The sequence below is a fragment of the Anguilla anguilla genome, chromosome 2, assembly GCF_013347855.1.
Source record: "Anguilla anguilla isolate fAngAng1 chromosome 2, fAngAng1.pri, whole genome shotgun sequence".
Classification (NCBI taxonomy): Eukaryota; Metazoa; Chordata; class Actinopteri; order Anguilliformes; family Anguillidae; genus Anguilla; species Anguilla anguilla.
Window position 1 is genome coordinate 11,516,306 of NC_049202.1, and position 20,016 is coordinate 11,536,321.

Consider the following 20,016-nt stretch of genomic DNA (forward strand, 5'->3'; position numbering starts at 1 on the left):
AGCATTGAGCTGAGCCACAGACTTGTTACTCTCTCAGCGATTGCATTATGCTTCGGTATTCTGCAGGCGCCTAGCCCACTCTTTGGAAACGAGTGGCTGACGTATTCGAGGAAGAACATTTCTGCTGTTTGAAACTTCAAATTTTCACGCTGCAATGCTCCAGAGCTCCACTCTCTTTCATTACGATACTCTCCATACGTGTGTTTCGGTAGGCTAACTCATCTGGGCACCCGGCAGCCTTAAATTATACTAAAGGAAGGCATTTTTTTGCCTACGCTGACAAGCTTGAGAACGTTTTAATTTTATTTCACACGAAGGGAAAGAAGAAACTGAACGGGGGGACATACTTGGTGAAGTTTCCACCACTTGAGCAGTCTTGTCCTTTGAGAGCTATGGGCACACTGCGCGATCTCCAGTACGCCTTACAAGAGAAGATTGAGGAACTGAGACAGCGGGACGCACTTATCGATGAGCTGGAGTTGGAACTAGATCAGAAGGACGAGTTGATTCAGAAGCTACAGAATGAGCTGGATAAATACCGTTCTGTTATTAGACCGGCAACCCAACAGGTCCACAAACAGAGCGTCTTGCAAGAACAGCAGAGAACCAAGAGGCAGGCTATTTCAGCGGAGCCTACAGCCTTTGACATTCAGGATCTCAGCCACGTTACTCTCCCCTTCTACCCCAAGAGCCCACAGTAGGTTTTGGAAAATATTTTAACTATTTCTTGATCTGTTTTTCTTTTCGTTTAATGTAGTTTAATAGCCGCAGACGTTCTAAACACATCACAGAATACAGTTATATTACGCATTTCATATTGGCTTATTCATAAACCCATGGAACATTATCGGCATTCTAACTTTTAATTTTCTTATCCCCCGTAACAGTTATGCTCCGTTTCATTTCTTATTGGGATTTTAATTACTAATAATTCCCTATGTTAATAAGATGGAAGAGAAGTCGGATGAATACCCCTGACAGATATTAAAACACCCTCCGTCAATATCACATTACTTTGAGTGTTACTGTTACCGAAAAAACTACCTGTAGCGTTCTTGATCAGCCAATGAAAAAAGAACGTTCGAAAAGATGTTAGACGTCAGACAAATTGGAGTTTATATTTTTTACACAGCTATTTACACGTTGTACACTGGTGATATAGTTACACGTAGTACCATGGTGATATTGATCTTTATTTAATTATTATTATTTTTTTGGTGGTGGGGTTGGTACAATTTAAACGCAGGAGCTCAGGAGTCTAAATAATATTGAGGTCCATTATAAATATTTATTTAATCGACTGTGTGTGTTTATATTCTGATAATGTGAGTCATATCACGCGTTTCACACTGGACCTGAGGTCCCTGCGCATTTATTATATTTCTAGGTGAATCAACACGCTCGCATTGTATGACTCTCGTGCTTGTTAAGGGTTGAGAGTGAGGTTTTCACTTGTTGCTTTCGCTTGGCTGCTGTCTGTAATTCAGTTAGTTCTGAGTGTGAATCAAAGACGGCATATTGCTTTCAGGTATACACTCCTCAAAGATGATAAACAAGAAAGCAAGCGAACGTGGGCATATTTTCCCCCTTCCACCTTTGACCGGTCAGATATGGAAAACCAATAAAATAAGGAACTGCGATCATAATTCACTTTTCACAGTAATTATGAACAAACTATTGATGTACAATACAAGAACAGCAGTGTAGCAGTAGAGCCATATTAACCCATGGTGTGTGGTAGGTGATATTTCAGATTAGCGTTTTCCACAGTCAGAGGTAGTTTCAAAAATATTTGCATGATCTATATTTAAATGTAGTTGTACTGTACTGCAGCATGACAACCTCCCAAATTCAGTCATATATTCACAGATAAGAATATGCTTTCAGGAGCTTGCAAACAGAGCACTGACAAATGAGAAGTCCACAGTTAGTGATATAAAGGTTTGCTATTTGAGGCAGAGAAGCAATTTGGGGTTGTTTCTAAGAGCCAGAGATACAATCTAAAGTCTTTATAATCAGCTGCCAAGATGTCCTTTTTTGTGTGGGAGATGCAAATAAACTGTGACTCTCTGAGTTTTGTGTCCCTTGGTTCCCATATCAGGCAGATGCCTGCTCAGACAACAGAATGAACTCTGTAAAGAAGCCTGTGGTTTATATAGTGAATAAACCCTCGACCATAAACAGCACTAAATGGTGGAAGCAGGGAAGTTTTATGTCCAGCATGAACTTCAGATTCATGTGGTAAATCTCAATTTTAGTTACTTTGTCATCGTACTTACGTTTAGAAGTGGCACAACTCCAAGGGAATGGAGATTTAAAAAAACATTCAATGGTATTCGCTTGTGTTTTCTCAGCTGGTCTACATCATAGAAGCAGGATTGTGCCAGTTGGGCTGTGCTTGAATTGACAAGCACTGGCCATGAAATAAACATTTAGGCATTTTCTATAACCATCAAACCTCAGTGCTGATAGTGGGTGTTATTGCCCAGTTTTGTTATAACTTAATTTGCTGTCTTGTATTTTATTTTAGATGACCTTATTTTTTGCACTAGATATTCTTAGCAGTGCTATCTCACTCTTTAAATGTTTCCAAGATTCCCATGTATCTTATGTGGATAATGAGGACTGATTTCAGTACTCTGTTCTACCTTTAAAACTGTTTAGGTGGAAAACAGTCACATTTATGGTGTTGAAATCTTCGTAGTTTCATCTCCTTTTTTTACTGCACTTTTTATAACAAATTGTAAAATCGATTTATTTGCAAAACTTGTTCATTTATGTAATCTTGTTAAGTAATGAACCTTATGTCTTATGACTACAGGTATAGGCTCAGTGCCTGAGCAATACAAATCAACTATTCAGGTGTCCTTTTAACGAGTTTAGCTGCTGTCTACTCTTTAATTACATCTGGCCATGTTATGTGGTATTCATAAATACCATTTTCTCTCAGGCTACATACTGTAAACACCTTGAAGTCTGAGAGTCTGAGGAGGCTGCAGGCATATTCACACACTTAAAATATTCGCATTTATCTTATGGAAAAGTGGCAGTGTTTGAGTATGGCAGTGTCAGCTTTCCAGCATTGAAAATTTGGAATGCGAAGGACTGGCATGAATGGTATTTGTCAGTAATTGCCTTCTTCACAACTGAAGTCATTCTGCTCAAGGAAATAGCTTACCTTGGAGTTATCGATTTTGAATGATGTCTGAGACACAATTTCTGCTTTTATTTTGTGCTGTAAATCATCTTTTTAGGTACACTGAATTCATGCCCTGTTCTCTAGTGATGAAGCGAAAGTGGATTAAAAAAAGCTTAGTCTCCAAGAGGCCATTGTAGACATTCCAGTCTCTGTTTATAACATTCAAGTTTGTTTTTACTGGTATGCTGCAGTCAGACCTAATGAAAACTTGATTGCATTGCCTCTTGTCCGAAGACATGCCACAGGCCAATATTGTTCTTTCACTTTCCATGGCTTATGGGAAGTCTTGTGGAATGTGTCCATTGTTACTTCCTCCTAAAGGAGCATATTTCTCCTTTTAAGGGAATCTGTCTGTGTTTATCTCTCAGGGCTGACAGTCACAAATCCTCTTTTGCGGAAGAAAAGAAAAAAAGATACACTTTAGGAAAGGCGGAGGCTTTCAGGGGAAGAGAGCGCACGTCACTGGTTGTTCGCGGACGTCTGTCACCAGCTACTCACTTCTTTTAGAACATGTAAATCTATCCGATGTGCATGCTGTGTTCCGGCTAAATCGCTCCCCATCTGGGCAAGCACCACATCAGCATTCCTCAGAAAATGTTGCCAGGGTGCTCGCTGCTTCCCTGCTTTTGATACGAAGCCCTCTGATTAATATTGAGTGGCTCGACGTGGAGTGGAAATTGTGTCTCTCTTTCTGCAGTTGCTCCTTCAAAGTGGGAAGATGACAGGCCATTGAGGTGGCAGTCTTCAAAGCTGGCCGCCACCTGTAGTTCAGACCATTGAAAGCTGTCCCTTTGACCTGTTCTATTAAGCTTTTTCTCAAAGCTTTGCTTTGGTTCCTCGAAGGATTTTTACCTATATCTATATTTTCTGACTGAAAAATACATCTTCATACTTGCAATAAATCTGCTCCTAAAGTGTCATACTCTATGGAGTATTTGGTAAATTTTTTTGTATATGCTGTCTGCTATCCTTGTTTGGATCATTTTGAGTTTATGAACATGAAAACAGAGCATCTGTGCTTTTCCGTGTTTAACAGGTTTATACATGCATAATTTTCTTGTATGCTGTTGTGTTCAACAAGAGGCCACATGCATAATTTCACCCTTAGCTACTGATTTCAGGCAGCTATTATTACCAGAATCAATTTTTCACCTCCCAGATCTGGATTTTGCATAAAAGATTGTTGGGTGTGCTCCAGTCTCACCCGTAACTTCATTACATGTGATTAACCTGATTTGGAGATCCTTTTTTGAGTCCATGAGGACGGTGCTCAACGCTGCCAATCTCTGGCCCATCTCGCTGGACGGCAGATTGCTTCTGTTTCCATGGTGATGTAAACACAATTCCAACAGGAGCGGGGAAGGAGCATCTCAGCTTATTGTGGCATAGCAAACTGCCTTCTAATTGCTTTTCTGTTAATTGTAAGTAATTGATGTTTGGCAGAGCAATTGTGCACCACATTCAGGACCCCCAAAAAACAACCTTTGATCCAAATGCCTTCACTTCACTGTTTCACACACTGGCCTCAGCAATTGTTGACACAGCAACATAATCAAGTGCATCAGATGTTAATTATATTCCAAATTAGGTCTGAGTTGCACAATGTTGCAAGAGTAGCGGTAGGTCTGGTAATAATTCTGATTTCTTTCTTCTTTTCGTAATACAATTTTATCTCCCTTTTTTGCGTGATTTGTCATTTCTGAATATCAATAACAGTTTGATGGCTTTTCTCTCCAGTGCAGTATTCAGGTGTTAATCAGTAATGATGTGAGAAATGCTATTATGCTTAATGTGCTAATTCACCTGCAAGTCTTTCTGCTGATTCATTCCAGAGCTCCTATCACAAGTATAATAATGTGTCCCTGTACACAACCAGCACATTTATTGAAAATATTGAAAAGTATTGTTAGTCCGACAAGGAAAAAAATTAAGATTGTATGAGTATTTATTTCTAGTGTTGTGTATTTTCTATATTAAAGCCACCACAGAGTTAGAAATGAGTCCATGCACAGGTACAGTATGTCTTTCAGTTAATGCTGCTATGCTGCTATGATGATTTCAGAGGAAGCTGGTGCTGGTTGCTAGTAACTAAAGCTAACAGGTATATCTGTTCTTTAGTCCATGTGTGAAGTTCAAACACTAACTGTGTTGGTGCGACTCTGTATTCACTCTTCTGGTGACCTGAATTAAAGGTTATGACTGTTGTTGTAGTTGGCTGTCTTTGTTGGTGTTGTAGTTCTGCTGCTGTCTTTATCTCTGACACCCCCCTCTTAGCTGATGTAAACTGTGTCTCTTATGTAGGAATGGGCTGCAAGTGAAATTTGTGACTTGCTGTGAGTTTGACATCAGGACTCATCGTCAAACCCCGCACCCCCCACCAAATTTGTTTACTGTTCGCTGAAGCGGATCCTTTTTGTTATGGCTGTTGTTCCTTACTAAGTGACTTATTAAGTGTTGGAACATTAATGAATTCCTGAAAAGAATCCGCAAGTACAATAATAATGTTTAGCACTGCTGTGAGTGTTTTGGTTCGGAAGGCATGGTGGAAGAATTCACCACAGCTATGGAACTTGTTAATCAAGCAGGCGTAAAAATCTGAAGACACATCTGAAGCATGCGATCTGAAGAGTAAACACATCCTATTAAAGTGAATCTCGCAGAACACCCTGAGGAGGACCTCCGCTACATTTCCTACTTGACTCAAGTAGATAACACTATCATGCTTCTCATACAGAAGGCCCCTGCCTGGCTTACTTATTTATGTGTTGGCAGATAAACCAGCTGTGGAACCAGAAGCTGGTAGAATTGGCTTTTTTTTCCTGAACTATGACAGACCCCCCCCCCCCCCCCCCCCCCCCCGTCGTAATTTGTCTGGATATGTGTAAACTGGGCCAACTGGGATGGAAGGAAAAGAATTGCAGGACCTCAAATTAATTCAAATGCGCTGGAGAACAGACAGTCCCTTGTAGGCAGTATGATCGACCAAATGTTGAGCTGTGCATACAATCTGTGTCATTTGAAAGCGGAAGCAATTGTCTGCTTCAGCCACATGCTCAGAACAGGTTGAGGGCTGTTTTATTGGATTTGTGGGAGAGGGCTGAAGGAAGAAAAATAATTTTGGCACATAAAGTGAATGTAAAAAGACAGCATATTTGCCAATAGCCCGGTTTGACAGTCTCATCTTTAGCACATCTACAAGAAATTTCAATTATAAAAGCTAACCATGCATTAAAATACTTTTGAAAGTGCATTAGAGTGTCGCTTGTTCTGTTAGTCCAACGACAGATGAGTGTGCTTCCCTTCACAGGCAGGACATTAACGCGCACAGAGGCGGCTTTTCAGTATGGCTGGTGGGACAGACTTAATGCTTTGCATCACGCTGCAATCTGTCTGTTCCCTAATCCTCTCAGGTCTGCTGTAGTCCCTGTGGCTCCGTCGTTTTCAGTGCTGCAGATGTACCATCAAAGCCATTATGTCGGAAAAACACCATTTACTTTTTTTTTTAAAGTATCGGCATCATAACATTTTTCAAAGCGATTTTTTTGTATGGTCTGTACATTCGTTTCATTACAGTGATCAATGGGGGCATCATTTTGCTGTTTTCTGAGAACTGCCAGGGTTATGCCATGCAAGTTCACATAGTGTAACAATGAGGCCTTCCAGACCAAGCGAACTGCTGATTCTGTGTTTAAATGGCCGCTCTCTCATGGACTCCCTTCCTCAATAAAACATGACTCATCAGCAGCCAAAAGCTGAGGTCTGACCAGCATGTCCAAATAAGGGTTTTGGTGGCCAGTTACCCGATTACTTACAAATCTGTTTTAAGAAGAAGGCTGCTGCATGGAAAGTCTAAGTTTTTTTCGTGAGAAAATAAAAAACTTTATCTTCATTTTTGGAAACCCTCGGTGTCCCTCGGTGACTGTGCAGGGACAAAGTAAAAAAACTTCATGAAAATAAGGGAGCAAGCTGCAAAAACAGCGTTGAGAAACTGAGTTTAATCTTATTTCCTGTGTGTATGCTTCCATGCAGTATGGTCCCCTCGATAATGCCGATTTTATCTTGTTTGTAAAATAAAGTTAAACTTTTCTGAGGCTTGTCTTACACAAGTCGAGTAATGCCCTCGAATCGAGCAATTGAATGTTATTTGAATAGGAACTTGGCTTAATAGACTGTTGTATATGATAAGAATTAGTGCAGAATAATAAAATAATAATTTTATGATGAAACGTCCTTAATTCACCATATTCCATTTTTGCTTACAGGTCCAAGGAGTTAATCAAGGAAGCTATTCTGGACAATGACTTCATGAAGAACCTTGAGATTTCTCAGATCCAGGAAATAGTAGACTGCATGTATCCAGTAGAATATGGAAAGGACAGCTGCATCATCAAAGAGGGTGATGTGGGATCATTGGTGTATGTTATGGAAGGTATGTCACAGTAAATGTTTTTTTAATTTGTGTAATCATTGGGTAATATTCTAGAATGGGCTGGGAGTGATATTCTAAAATTGGCTGGAGGTAATATTCTAGAGTGAGCCTGGGGTAATGTTCTAGAATACGCTTGGGGTAATAGTCTATGCAGGTCACTTGTTCTTTGGTCAAATAACATACTGGATGCAAGTGCTGTTATTTTTAAATGTCCATTTTTCTTATCTTAATTTTCTGAGGACTGCCTGTCAATACTTCTAGGAGGGCTGTTCCAGACTTGCCAATATCCCTTACCTTTATTTTCTAAATGTCATAACTGCTGTCATAACTCCAAACCTATGTACCAGAATGACCTAAAGATGAGCTTTTTTCCCCTCCCAGTTAAGATTTTATATTGTTAAGCCTACAACAATTCATCAAAACAAGTGCTCAAGGGCTGCTGGTTGGCTCACCCAGTTAAGGCACTGTTGCATGCCATGGTCTCATATTGACTCTGGACAGTGCTGACTGTTGATTTTTGTGCTATTTGTAGTGTTTTGGATGTCAGTCTGCCAGATGTCTCCTGACATATCAATGAACCCCTCTAGCATAGCTCAACATCACATTTCAGAGGGCGACATTTGCTAGTCTGCACTCTCCTGAATCAACAGAGGAAGTTGATGAAGATGAGCGCAAACACAAACATGGTGTTCTGAACTTGAGGAAAATTGGAATGAAAGTAAACTGCACTTACAGCGCTAAGCTCAAGTTGGCATGGCTTGTGGACTTTAATCAAAATGCATTTTGCTGGCCTTCAAAGTCCTAACCTTTGATTAAAGTCCACAAGCCATGCCAGCGTTGAGACATTACAAACACTAACATGGGCCAAAGGTTAAAACCAAGCTGAAATGCACAGTTAATTCTGAATTATTCAAATTAATTTTCTCACTTGGAAATAGGCCCTGCAGCTGGACTGTAGGTGCTAGCTGGTCTTCCTTTTTTGGGAACCAGTGTGGTTGTCACGCTTATTTATTCTATCTAAACGTTCACATTCCATACAATATTGAGCAAGAAGCAGAGTGAGCTTCTGAGCTTCATTCAGCTGTTTCTTTATGTACAGACAGTATCATCAGGGTATTTTCTCAGTCAAGCAGTAGGTACAGTCTATCAGTGTTACCTATCTGAAAAATCTTGACCATATTTATTAATTTGACAATGCGCTTTCAAGTCATACTTTAATAACTTAGCTACTCAGACAGTTCATATCTGACACACCTTGCTTACAATCTGATCATTTTTATGCCTCCGCAACGGCACAGCCGTTTTCGGGTTGTCCGTCCGTCCGTCCTTCCGTCCGTCCGTCCGTCCGTCCGTCCCGATTATCGTGAACGCGATATCTCAGGAACGCCTTGAGGGAATTTCTTCAAATTTGGCACAAACGTCCACTTCGACTCAAGGATGAACTGATTAGATTTTGGTGGTCAAAGGTCAAAGGTCAAGGTCACTGTGACATCACAAAACACGTTTTTGTCCATAACTCAAGAATTCATATGCTAATTATGACAAAGTTTCACACAAATGTCTAATAGGATAAAACGATGAAGTGATGACATTTTATATCCAAACTAGCTACTGGTTGGTGGAGGCATACAACCGCGAGGCGGTATTTCTAATTTATTTATCCGTTGCTTTTAATTCCCATTTGAATATTGCGGCAGTAGCACAACCTAGAATATGAGTGAATTTACAGTAAGACAGGATGTCAAGTCGATTTTTTAAATGTTACACTCTCCAATCCTGCAACAACCTAAAACTGTCTGTGGAATTTCAATGAGACATTTTTATAACTCCTGAATATAACAAGAAAAAGAGATGCATGGTCATGCTGTGATTTGCCACTGCCAGAGGATGCGTTTGAGACATGATTTTATTGCATTCTGAAAAAATTAGCTTGTTTGATTTAATGCAGATGCACTTGTTGTGTTACAGAGTCTGTCTGTACACAACATCCTTTGTTTCTGCATCGAATATACGATTTGCGTATAAGATTTTGTATGTGCATTGTAAATTGAGTATAACTCATATATCACACAACTCAGGCTTGGTGATGAGTAGGCCGGTGGCGTTGCATCAGCATGGAATATGAATATGGTGATATTTCAGAAGTTTTCATGTGTTTCTTTAAGTGAGCAAATTGTATTGAGCTGTGGAACATGTGGGCTTATCATTTTCGAATAAAGTGACATCTGAAAACATGACTTTAATGTTTGGCTGCAACATGCAGATGATGTACTGATACACTAATAAATCCTTGGTAAGATTAAAGGCAATGGCATTTACCAAAGAAATACTAAACATTTTATTAATAATTGGGCAAAATGTGTGGTAAAATACAAAATGTGAAACTGAAAGTTGGTGACCAATGTGGCATTAAGTAGCACAGACACACAAAGGACATTCTGACACAGTGTTGAAGGTAATTTGTTCATTTACTCGCCCGTTTCTTTGAATAGCACGAATTAGCTGGGTTTTGGCTCTTACTGTACATTGCTAACACCTAAACCCATTTTGTTTTGGAAGTGCAGCTGGTCTGTCTTTTTTTATCATAAGTCAAGTGACAAGGAGTTCCCTTCTTAGCATAGCCATGGACAACTCTATCCTTTGCTAAGTCTTCGGCTGGCCTGAGTTACCCTTATAAATCAGCACCGCCCATATTTATCTCACAGTTAATTTTGTGCTCATTCACCAGGGCCTGCTGTGTTTGTTCTGATGATAAGCTGAATGATGTAAGCGTATTGCGTCTAATTTTATCTGATACTAATATGCGCAGTAATATTAGCAGATGTATAACAGTTCTGAATAGCCTGCAATAATGTATTATTGTTAGAATGTATATGAGTAATACTGGCTGATTTCGAATATAGTCACAGTAATAATTTTACTCCTGTTTGAGCTGAGTATATAAATTATATGTTTAGTGGGGAGAAAGAAAAAATTGGATACTGTTGATTGTTAACCACGTCCCTGGAGGAACAGATTAGTCTGAGCAGGTAGTAGTTCAGACTTCTTACAGCAGGGAATTTTTTTAATTGAATCAGTGAATGAATCAAAAGCAATAAAAAAGGAATATGGATCTATGATACATTTTAACACTTTTTGTCACTTTTTGGTCTAATGGTTCTCATAAGAACTAATAAACACATTGATGTTCATTCCTAATCTGAAGACGAGATTAATTTTTGATTAAATATTAAATGGTTTTAACATCTAAGACATATTTATGCAAAACGGCTAAATGTGCATGGCGATGTTGGATTGACCAAGTGATCTAGATACAAGGCAGAATATTACTGGTGTTTGCACACTTAACCATATTACAAATTATTATTTTTCTGATATATTCTGAAAAATGTAAAGCCATCAATCTGTAAACTTAACACTGTTATTGTGGATCTGAAACTTCACTAGTGTTTTTAGAATATCACTTGAGTGTTTACACGTTAAACCGTATCATGACATGTTTTGCCTTCCCCAGTGCGACGCTGAATCGAACGGTGCAGACACATACTGTATTGGAGCAGCGGGTTCACACACAGCTCTGTAAATAGAGTTAGTGACTAAGCTGCCTCCTCACTCTGCGCTCATAGGAAGCGATTGCCTTTCGGCTGCAGGGATGATCGATATCAGCTCCTCTTTTCCATTAGGTTAAACAGCATGGCCTGGAACTCGCATCATATCTTTGTGGGGGTAGACCCTGGCCCTATCAGATCCTGCCCCCCCCCCCCCCCTTTTGACTCTGTGTCTGCCTGAACTAACATGCCCCCGGAGATCAGTCCTACCATTCTAAAAGGGTGATGACTTTTCCCCTTCACTCTATTCATTGATCGCTCACCAGCGCCAGGTGTGTGGTAGACATATACATTGATAAGCCATTGAGACGAGAGCATGATTTAGGCACACACCTGGGCCAATGGGGTGTGACGTGCCTCACAAAGAACCTCTTGAATACTTCCCCTTCAGTTTGCTAGAGCAGAGTGGAGCTACAATTTACTAGTTCCATGCTAATCAGAATCATAATTATGGACACTAGCAATATCTATTATATTGCGAGGTGAAAGTCCCTTTGGTACTGTCTGTCATTCTACTTTGGAGGTGGTTTATGGCTGCCTGTGGCCAGGTAGTTTTGTAGTGTGAATTGAGCTGGTGAAATTGCTGTTATTTATATGATGTGGGCTCTGGTACAAAAGCTAATGCATGACAAATATGAAAGGGCCTTGCTGGTCACAAAACTATATAAAAAAAATTATTATCCCCTTTGCAGTCATTTGGCAGATAGTTATCTGCAGTTTAATGATTCCTGTTCACGGCTCCATACAGACTCTCTAGCTTCCTACATACTTCTCCCCTAACTCTGCTCTCTAAAATACTTATGTTGCTGCATTTTATGCTCTTGTAACATTAATTATGTAGGAACTACGCAATTGTATTCTTTTTTTAATGCTTCTCCATCTTTGCACTATAATTTTTTGGAATGTCCAGTCGTATTCATTAGCAGTCATGTTGCGCCCTCTGCTATCAATTTAGGACTCTGCAGCGTGTGACGTCAGCCACCGCTTCTTAGCACACCACAGTTCACCAGCTGGACTTGCAGAGACGTGAGTCAGAGGAAGGCGGCTCTTCCTGACTGTTCAACCACATGTGTCCGATCGACCAGCGGGGATTGTTTTTGCGCAACAAGGCTCTGTCATCCCATTCCCTGGGAGGTGCTGACGCCACTTGACACCACTGGCACGTGAAGATTCAGTATTAAACCACATGCTAGAACAGTACCTTAACAGGATGAGCCACCCAGCAGACCCCTACATAAAGATATTCTGTGTGCACAACATCACCTACAGATGGGACTTTTGCAGCATCCATGCATTTATCAAACATAAGGACCAAAAAGGAAGGAGCCAGCTATAAATTTATAACCTTTAACTCCTGGGTCAGAAAGCTGTAGCATTGGCTGAACTTTTCCCTTGTGTGGTTAATTATGTAATTATGTTACATGGAAGTATTGTAGCTAGCTAAATTGAAAAGTACCTTAGATGAATGGTGTATTTTTTAAGTACCAATACCAGAACAATCATTTTACTAAGACTGTAGCTTCACTTGCCTGGCTCAAAATATTATGGTACTATGAGCCTGACCATTTTGAGACTGATGTGAGGTAAACTCAGTTTCCAGGGATTAGCTTTACTAATAAACCAAGAGTTCATTAATTATTCATGACTATGTAGGCGGTGCTCCAAATGGCTGTGGCAATTCAATTCAACTTAACCACTGATCTATAACATAATGTTGGCTAAAAAATGTTGGAGCCAGTCCGATTGCAAGAAAACCAATATCACAAAGTGCAGCTCATCCTGCTAATAGAGCATGTGGGGTTGAGACAATTTAAACTGGGTAGCATTTTAACAATGGCTTCGGTGCTGCATCAGAGATTGCAGTGAGTGGCCATTTTACATCAATGGTGTATGCCACCTTAGAGCACTGAGATGGATCTTTATTTCTTTGTTTTGTTTTAGAGGGCCATTTGTGATTCTTTTGAAGTTACCATTTTTCTCTTGTAGGTTTGCTCTTACTACAGATAGCCAGAACAATAAGTACCGCAGAAGATGCCTGTCACAGTTTAACTTGATTGGAAGGTATTTTTGGTTTTTGTGATGTTCCTCGGGTTGGGCACATCTTCCCCTGCTGTGCAGTGAAAGCAGGAAAAGCACCTTAAATGGTCTCTTTTGCACAACCCTTCATACTCACAAACTGCCACAGTCTGTCGTCTCTGAGATTCCTGTCATTTAACCGTAATGTTTCATTTGTTTAAAGGAGGCACTCCCTCACACAATGACACATGCAAAAAATACGCATCCACTCGCACACACACACATACACACAAAATACATACACACATGCACACACACACACACAAACAGAATACGTGCACACACACACACACACACACTCACACAATACATACACACACACACACACACACACACAAAATACATACACGCCCACACACGCACACACTCGCACACATACACTTGTGTACACCCTCATTGCTCCTACACATTTTTAGGAAGATGAAACTTAAAAAAAAAACTAAAAAAAAACATGGAATGAAAAAGACAGCATAAAAAAGGTTTTTACATTACGATTCTAAGTTTCCAATGTTCAGAGTGGGCCTCATGGAGACACTTCAGTTGATTTCAGTATGTCTGTGGCTGTCATTGAACTGCACCCAGCGTTTGATTGAAAATAAACAAGGCAAATACCATAATCTCAGCAGGGTTTTCAAAGCACTCGAACTGGGAGGCTGTCGTCTTGGTGCAGTTCACAAAGCGCCTGTTCGGGGACATAAGGGGGTCATTTCATTCATAATGGGAGTCAAATTGATTTGCTGCTATGTATTTCTCACAAATGTTGGAATTAACCTTAACTGTGATTCAGTGTGCTGGTCCTTTATATATCTTCAGAGAAGTTCTAGCGTTCTGTTAAAAAAAAATCTGTTTTATGTTCCACTTCAACAACTTTTTAGCCAAAAGCATTACAAAAAAAACAGATTATGTGCTTTGAACTCTTCCACTTGTGTGAACATGTTTTGTCCTCCTCTGATTAATTCAGTAACACAACTGGTGCCAGATTTGAAAGTGATGAATAGTGTGCACTTTATATGAGTGGATATGCTTTTTGTTTCAACTGAGTGATCTGGTGAGAACATTGGTCTCCCAGGAAATAATGGAAAGAACCATTGAAAGATATTCACACAAGTTGAGTTTTCGGTTCTGACAGTAGTACAGTAGTGTTTTACTCGGGGCTGAACGACTAATTATGTTTCATTTTCCTATTTACCCATCTGGGCCCCTTAGTGGTAGACATTTTACTTTGATGGACCTCATCTATGACACACTGCGCCGGTGGGGCACTCTTCAGCATATTTGTTGTTGCTGCAGATGATTAATGTGTTGTTTGTACAGATAAATAATGTGCTTTCATAATAAGCACATACAAGCATCAGTGACAAATTTGTTATGATCCAACAGCTATATATACCAGTAGTACCACTTCAACACGGATATATTCATTGAAATATCCGGCAGAAATACATTGCCATGTTAGAATTAATGGAATATTTAAACATTTCATAGTTTAAAGCTTTGACAGGTCTGAATGTCCAACACATAGAAGGCTTTAATGTGCCATTGACAGGCAGAAAAAAAGAGAAAAATGGGGAAAATTTGGTAAACACAGATTTTCAATTTGTTGCACATTCAAATCTTGGTCCTTCAGGGAAATGTCTGAATCAGCACTGACCGGTATGTGATATTCCCCCTTTCAAATTTCTGTCTTGTCTGACTGCTTCTCTCATTTCATCAAAATAATTGGAAACTGTCAGCCAGCGCAAGTAATAATTTCTGTTGTTTTGCTGTGTGGGGGTGGTAGCCAGCGCACTGGAATTCCTTTTGAGTGCGAGATAATGAACATTGAAGCAATGGTATGGGACTATTACTGATTAAGGAGTTTATGAAGAAACAAGTTCCCTTTCAGGGTACTTGCCACTGCAAACTAATGAACTTACGGCTGTCTCTGGAGCCCATAGTTTTGTGCCTGTGTCTGGCACCATTAGCTTATGATTAAGGTGGCCATTGAAACATTGTGTGAGAAATAGGCAATTTATGCGTGTGTCTAACATTTCAGAAACCTTCATAGAACCAGCAAAGAAGCTTAAAGGAGCCATTTGTGTAAAAGGCTAAGCCGTAAATGCCATTTCATGTCCCATTTAACACATTACTGGCAAAGCCCATGCACATGCCCTGAAAGACACGACCTGAAGCCGCTTCAACATTCTTTTTTTTTGTGAATGGGAATCCCTGGAAGCTTTATCTCAGCTGTGAAGTCTTGCTGGTTGAATGGCAACACTCTGGTGTTTTCCATGCCGTTAAGAGATGCGCAGATAGTCCGCCGGCCAGTGAACGGAATGAACGGGAGTTCTTCTGGAACGGCATTTGAATGTGTGGCACGCAGTGGCAGTGCGTGACAGAATCAATACCGCTGCCAGCGATTAATAACAGCCTCACTTCTGCCCTGGCATTAATAGCAAGAAAAACCCATGATAATCTTCTGTCTTCAGCGTAGAGTGGTTTTCGGGCACTTGACATCTGGAAGAATGGAGGATGGCTCGTTCCCTGCTTGTTGACGTTAAACCACGGCGTTATGTCGAGTTAATGCAGTGCAGCCTTCAGCCGGGAATGAAATAAACGTGTGCAAGATGTGAAAATTAGACTGCCTTCAAGTAATGGGAGAGCACAGTGTGTCATGAGCTCCTGAAGCAGATTAACATGAATTACCTCTTCACTCTCACAGTATAACGTGGGCAAATCTTGGAATGAGAAATGCCCCCCTTTTTTTTGGAAAGTCCAACCATCTTGTTGTAGTCCCATCCCTTTCTATTGTTGCTCATCCTTCGTATCTTCTGGAGAGTGTGGACTAGTACGAGTCACAGGTCTACTTTTCACTCTGAATCGGACTGAGTGGCCATGAGGAGGGGAGAACCGTGCTAATTTGAGCCCTGCCATGCTGGGCAGTGGTATTGCCCCATGGGGCTACTGGAAACGGTGTTCTTACTGGATCATCGACACCCTCCTGAATCCCCCTTTAACATATGCAAGGAATGCATATGTTAATCATTACATTAAGCGAGATAAAGTTACATATTTTTGTGTTAATCTGTTTGTGCACCACTGTGTCTAGAGAGACACTTAAATTTCACATTTTATCTGGTTATACTGGTTGATCACTGAAGTACTGTAATTCAGGTTGAGTGCCTTGCACAGGTGTGCAACACTGCTGTAGCCGGGATTCAAAATACAATCCAAATTCTAATATTTAAAACATTTTAATTCGATTGAAAATTCTACTTTTCTCTGTCCTGACAATGAGGTTTCCCATTAAAAAAGCTTTTTTTAAGAAAAAATGGCACTTATGTTGGAAACATCCAGCCTCTTATGAGCCAGGAAAGAGTTAACCAGTCATAATAGTAAAAGAATATACCAAACTGTCTTAACAAGGGTATGGTTGCATAGCAACCCGATGAAAGGAAATTCCTACTTTTTGTATCCGTATTAGGATGCATGTCCCAAGTTTACAGCAAAGTGGCATTCAAAGGGCATATTTGCTTATTTTACATTTAATTAGGATGTATTGCAAAAGCAAGCAGAGAAGTTCTCAGTGGGGAAGAACAGCAGTGGATTGGTTGTGGCTCAGAATGAATCAGATCATTTGTCCAGCGTGCGGTGGATGCTTATCTGTAAATTAATTGGAGTTTTCAGCACATTGCAATTAAAAGCAGTTTGATGAAAGTTCTTTGGTGCTGAAGACGGGGAAGGACAGTGGGTGTGTCAGAGATTTTGGCTGCTTTCTGAAGAGTAATGATCAAAGAATTATAGTGTTCATAATTCTTATTAGAGGGGTCAACATTGACTCCAAAATAAATACAAGTGATAATTTTTGAAATAAATAGTTTAGTAAGTTTTTTAATTCAATGTCTGTGTAAAGCAAGAACACACTCACAATTAATTGTCAAAATATCTGTCACATGGTTCAAATGTTGATAGAATCTGCCTGTCATGAAAAAGGGTGGATCTATTGTATGGTATCAGTAACCCACTAAATTCAACCAGTCATTGCGCTTTGCTTTTTCAAGAAATTTTTTTTTAGATTAGTTTGATTAAGTCATTGTTTTACAGCTCGTTGCTGCTCCATCCATTGGAATTTATCCATGAAACCTCACTCTCCCTTAACTACTGAAGACGATTCCTCACAATTGGTTTCAGCTGTATCGCACTGACTTCCTTTGTGGTGTGAGCTGTGCATGCAGTAGGACTGCATGCTGATGGTGTGGGGATCTTGCTCCACATCTTTAATGTTAATAGATTTTTTTCTGGGCTGGCTGTTCTCCCCATTGCCCTCAGAGGGAAGGCTCAGTATGGTCATGGTACAATCAACAAGCATTGAACTTTTAAAATGAAAGGTCCTGATTGGTAAGGGCGGAGCTTCAATCTTGGGCTGCATTGGAAGCAATGTGTTTATGGAGCCTGTGAAATGGAGATGTAGCTCATGGAAGAAGTGCAGGTTGTCTTTACCAGGCTGAATGAGGCCAGAGTTGTCCCCAGGCCATCTGCCACAAGCCTCCATTCGGCAATCAGTGTAACAGCCTCATCTAAATTAAGTGTGCGGTTGCTAATGCTGTACTTACATTATTGTACTGCTATCCTCATGCTATCCGTTGTGTCGCCCACCTGCTAGTGAATTTTATGCTGATGGCATTAAATGAGGCAGCAGAGAAGGATAAAAGATGTCATTCTAGGTCAGTTTCATTTCAAATATCCATCCGGGGAGTGGGGAATTCATGCTTTGATTATACCTGATGACAGTTTTTATTGAGAAAGTGAGAGAAACACCTTACTGGCGAGAAAGCGGCCAATCAAATTTGCCTATTTCAGGAACAGAGCAGTCATGCAGAACAACCCAAAGTAAGCATAAGGACCTTATTGTTAGCCGAAATGTGAATGATTCTGTTTCAAGAATGAAACGAACCAGGACACCCATTGGGCCAATATTGGTGTAGAAATTGCAGGAGGCCCTAATTTCTCTCGTGCTGTACCTGTACATACCAAGAAGTAATGTGTAATTTATGTGCAAATGGACTTCACCATGCAACTATTGTTTTTTTTTCCTTTCCCAAGAGAAGGCACTGAAGATTAGGCATCACTCTTTCATTAGTATGCAAAGGACATATTTATTTGCCACCAAAGTGGATATTGATGTTTTTTTCCTGCACATTGGTTGTATCAATATGCATTAAATGTCAGGTTTAATGGCTAATTTGTGAAGGTCTTTACCTCATGGCCTGTCAATGAATATTTAGTGAGAGTCCTCCAAGCTTCTAGGCGTGCTTTCGGGATCGTGCCAGTGGGAGAAAGAAGAGTCTGGAAGGAGTCACTCCCGCTCAATGCATTCCCTTACATACTGACTCTCTGGGCGTGTACTGGAGGAGGAGCCAAAGCATCCTGTTGTGACTGGAGAGCAGCAGCACGCAGCGGAGAAAAGCCTCGTTCCTCCGGACTGGATCAGAGACGCGGCCGCAGGTGCCGTTGCCGCGGTTTCGTGGCTGAATATTTCTTCTGCCGCAGACAGTGCTCCTGCATTGTTGCTATAGCTGTGGACCCCATAGAAAAAGCTTACAGCAGTGTGTTTTCTTGTCGTCTCTCTGCTCAGCCATCCTCTCTAGTCCTGTAGGAATACTTGAGAAAGATGGACGGATTAACCATGTCATGCCACAGCCTATACATTTTTCTGATGACTGATTTTCAGATAGTGTTAATTTTTTGATAGATGTTTCCCTAGTGTTGCTTGCTTAAGATCTTTACAAACAGATCTTCTGATGATTTTTAAAAAATTATGTTATGTGGGCTTGTTGACAAGTGAAATAATGGTACAGTAAAATCATCATTTTTAAAATAAAAAAAAAACAAACTGCACAAGAAGCACTTGGTTATGCTCTAGTCTGTTAGGGATATGTATATTTCTGTAGTTCAGTTTGATTAATTAAAATCATGACACTCATGTTCAAAAAAACGAGATGGCAAATGGTGCAGTGCTTGAAGATGGCCACTGGCTTGTGAATTTCTGAAGGTCAAATGGGTTCCTGAAGGCCTTGTGAAGCACAGAAAATACCCTGATTCATCTGTGAAAAGAAAAAAAAAATTCAATAGAGGAGTAGATGAAAAATGGTGCACAATTCTCCCCATTAAACTGGGCAATGTGACATCCAACAAAGGTTATACATTAAAATCCCTGTGGGAAAATAATGTCACTGCGGTACTGAGACAGGTATCGATTCTTGTCTGTCTCGTGAATTTGACTGTAGCCTGTGTGGTTATATCGTCCTCAAAACTCGGGGCGTGATGAGGAGAGGGTTTGGCATATAAACATCTGGACGTACTGTCATTTCCTAAAATGTCAGCTTACCTCCGCCACGTGGTCCTTATGAATGGTAGTCCACATTCTAAGATAAAGATGAATGTGATGACATTTTAGCTTTTCATTCCATGTTATAACCTCACTGCCTGCCATTTGTCTCAATATTGCAGATAAGGTCTATCATACGTATATTGGAACTGTTTTGTGTACAGTGACAGTGATTTGTTGCAGTCTTGTATTTTTCTGAGATTAGAATGATTATGTTTGGCCTCCCATGAAACTTTATTTGTTTGCTTGTGACTCATGCCAGTGAGTAAAAAAAAAAAATAAATAAATAAAATACAATTAGAGTAGAAAACAGCACCGCAAGTATTTGAATTCATGC

At 40.2% G+C, this 20,016-nt stretch overlaps 1 protein-coding gene across 2 annotated transcripts in view; it reads left to right on the forward strand.

The window, feature by feature from the left end:
* prkg1b (protein kinase cGMP-dependent 1b) overlaps positions 1–20,016 on the forward strand; it is a 120,776-nt gene that overhangs the window by 12,079 nt on the left and 88,681 nt on the right. The window contains exons 1-2 of one of the 2 annotated variants that reach the window (XM_035406190.1): positions 9–697; positions 7,462–7,628. In XM_035406190.1, coding sequence (XP_035262081.1) covers positions 393–697; positions 7,462–7,628 — 472 coding nt within the window. In that variant the 5' untranslated portion in view covers positions 9–392. Of the gene's footprint in view, positions 1–8; positions 698–7,461; positions 7,629–20,016 lie in introns of those variants that run through there. The other variant, XM_035406191.1, reaches the window with a different exon arrangement.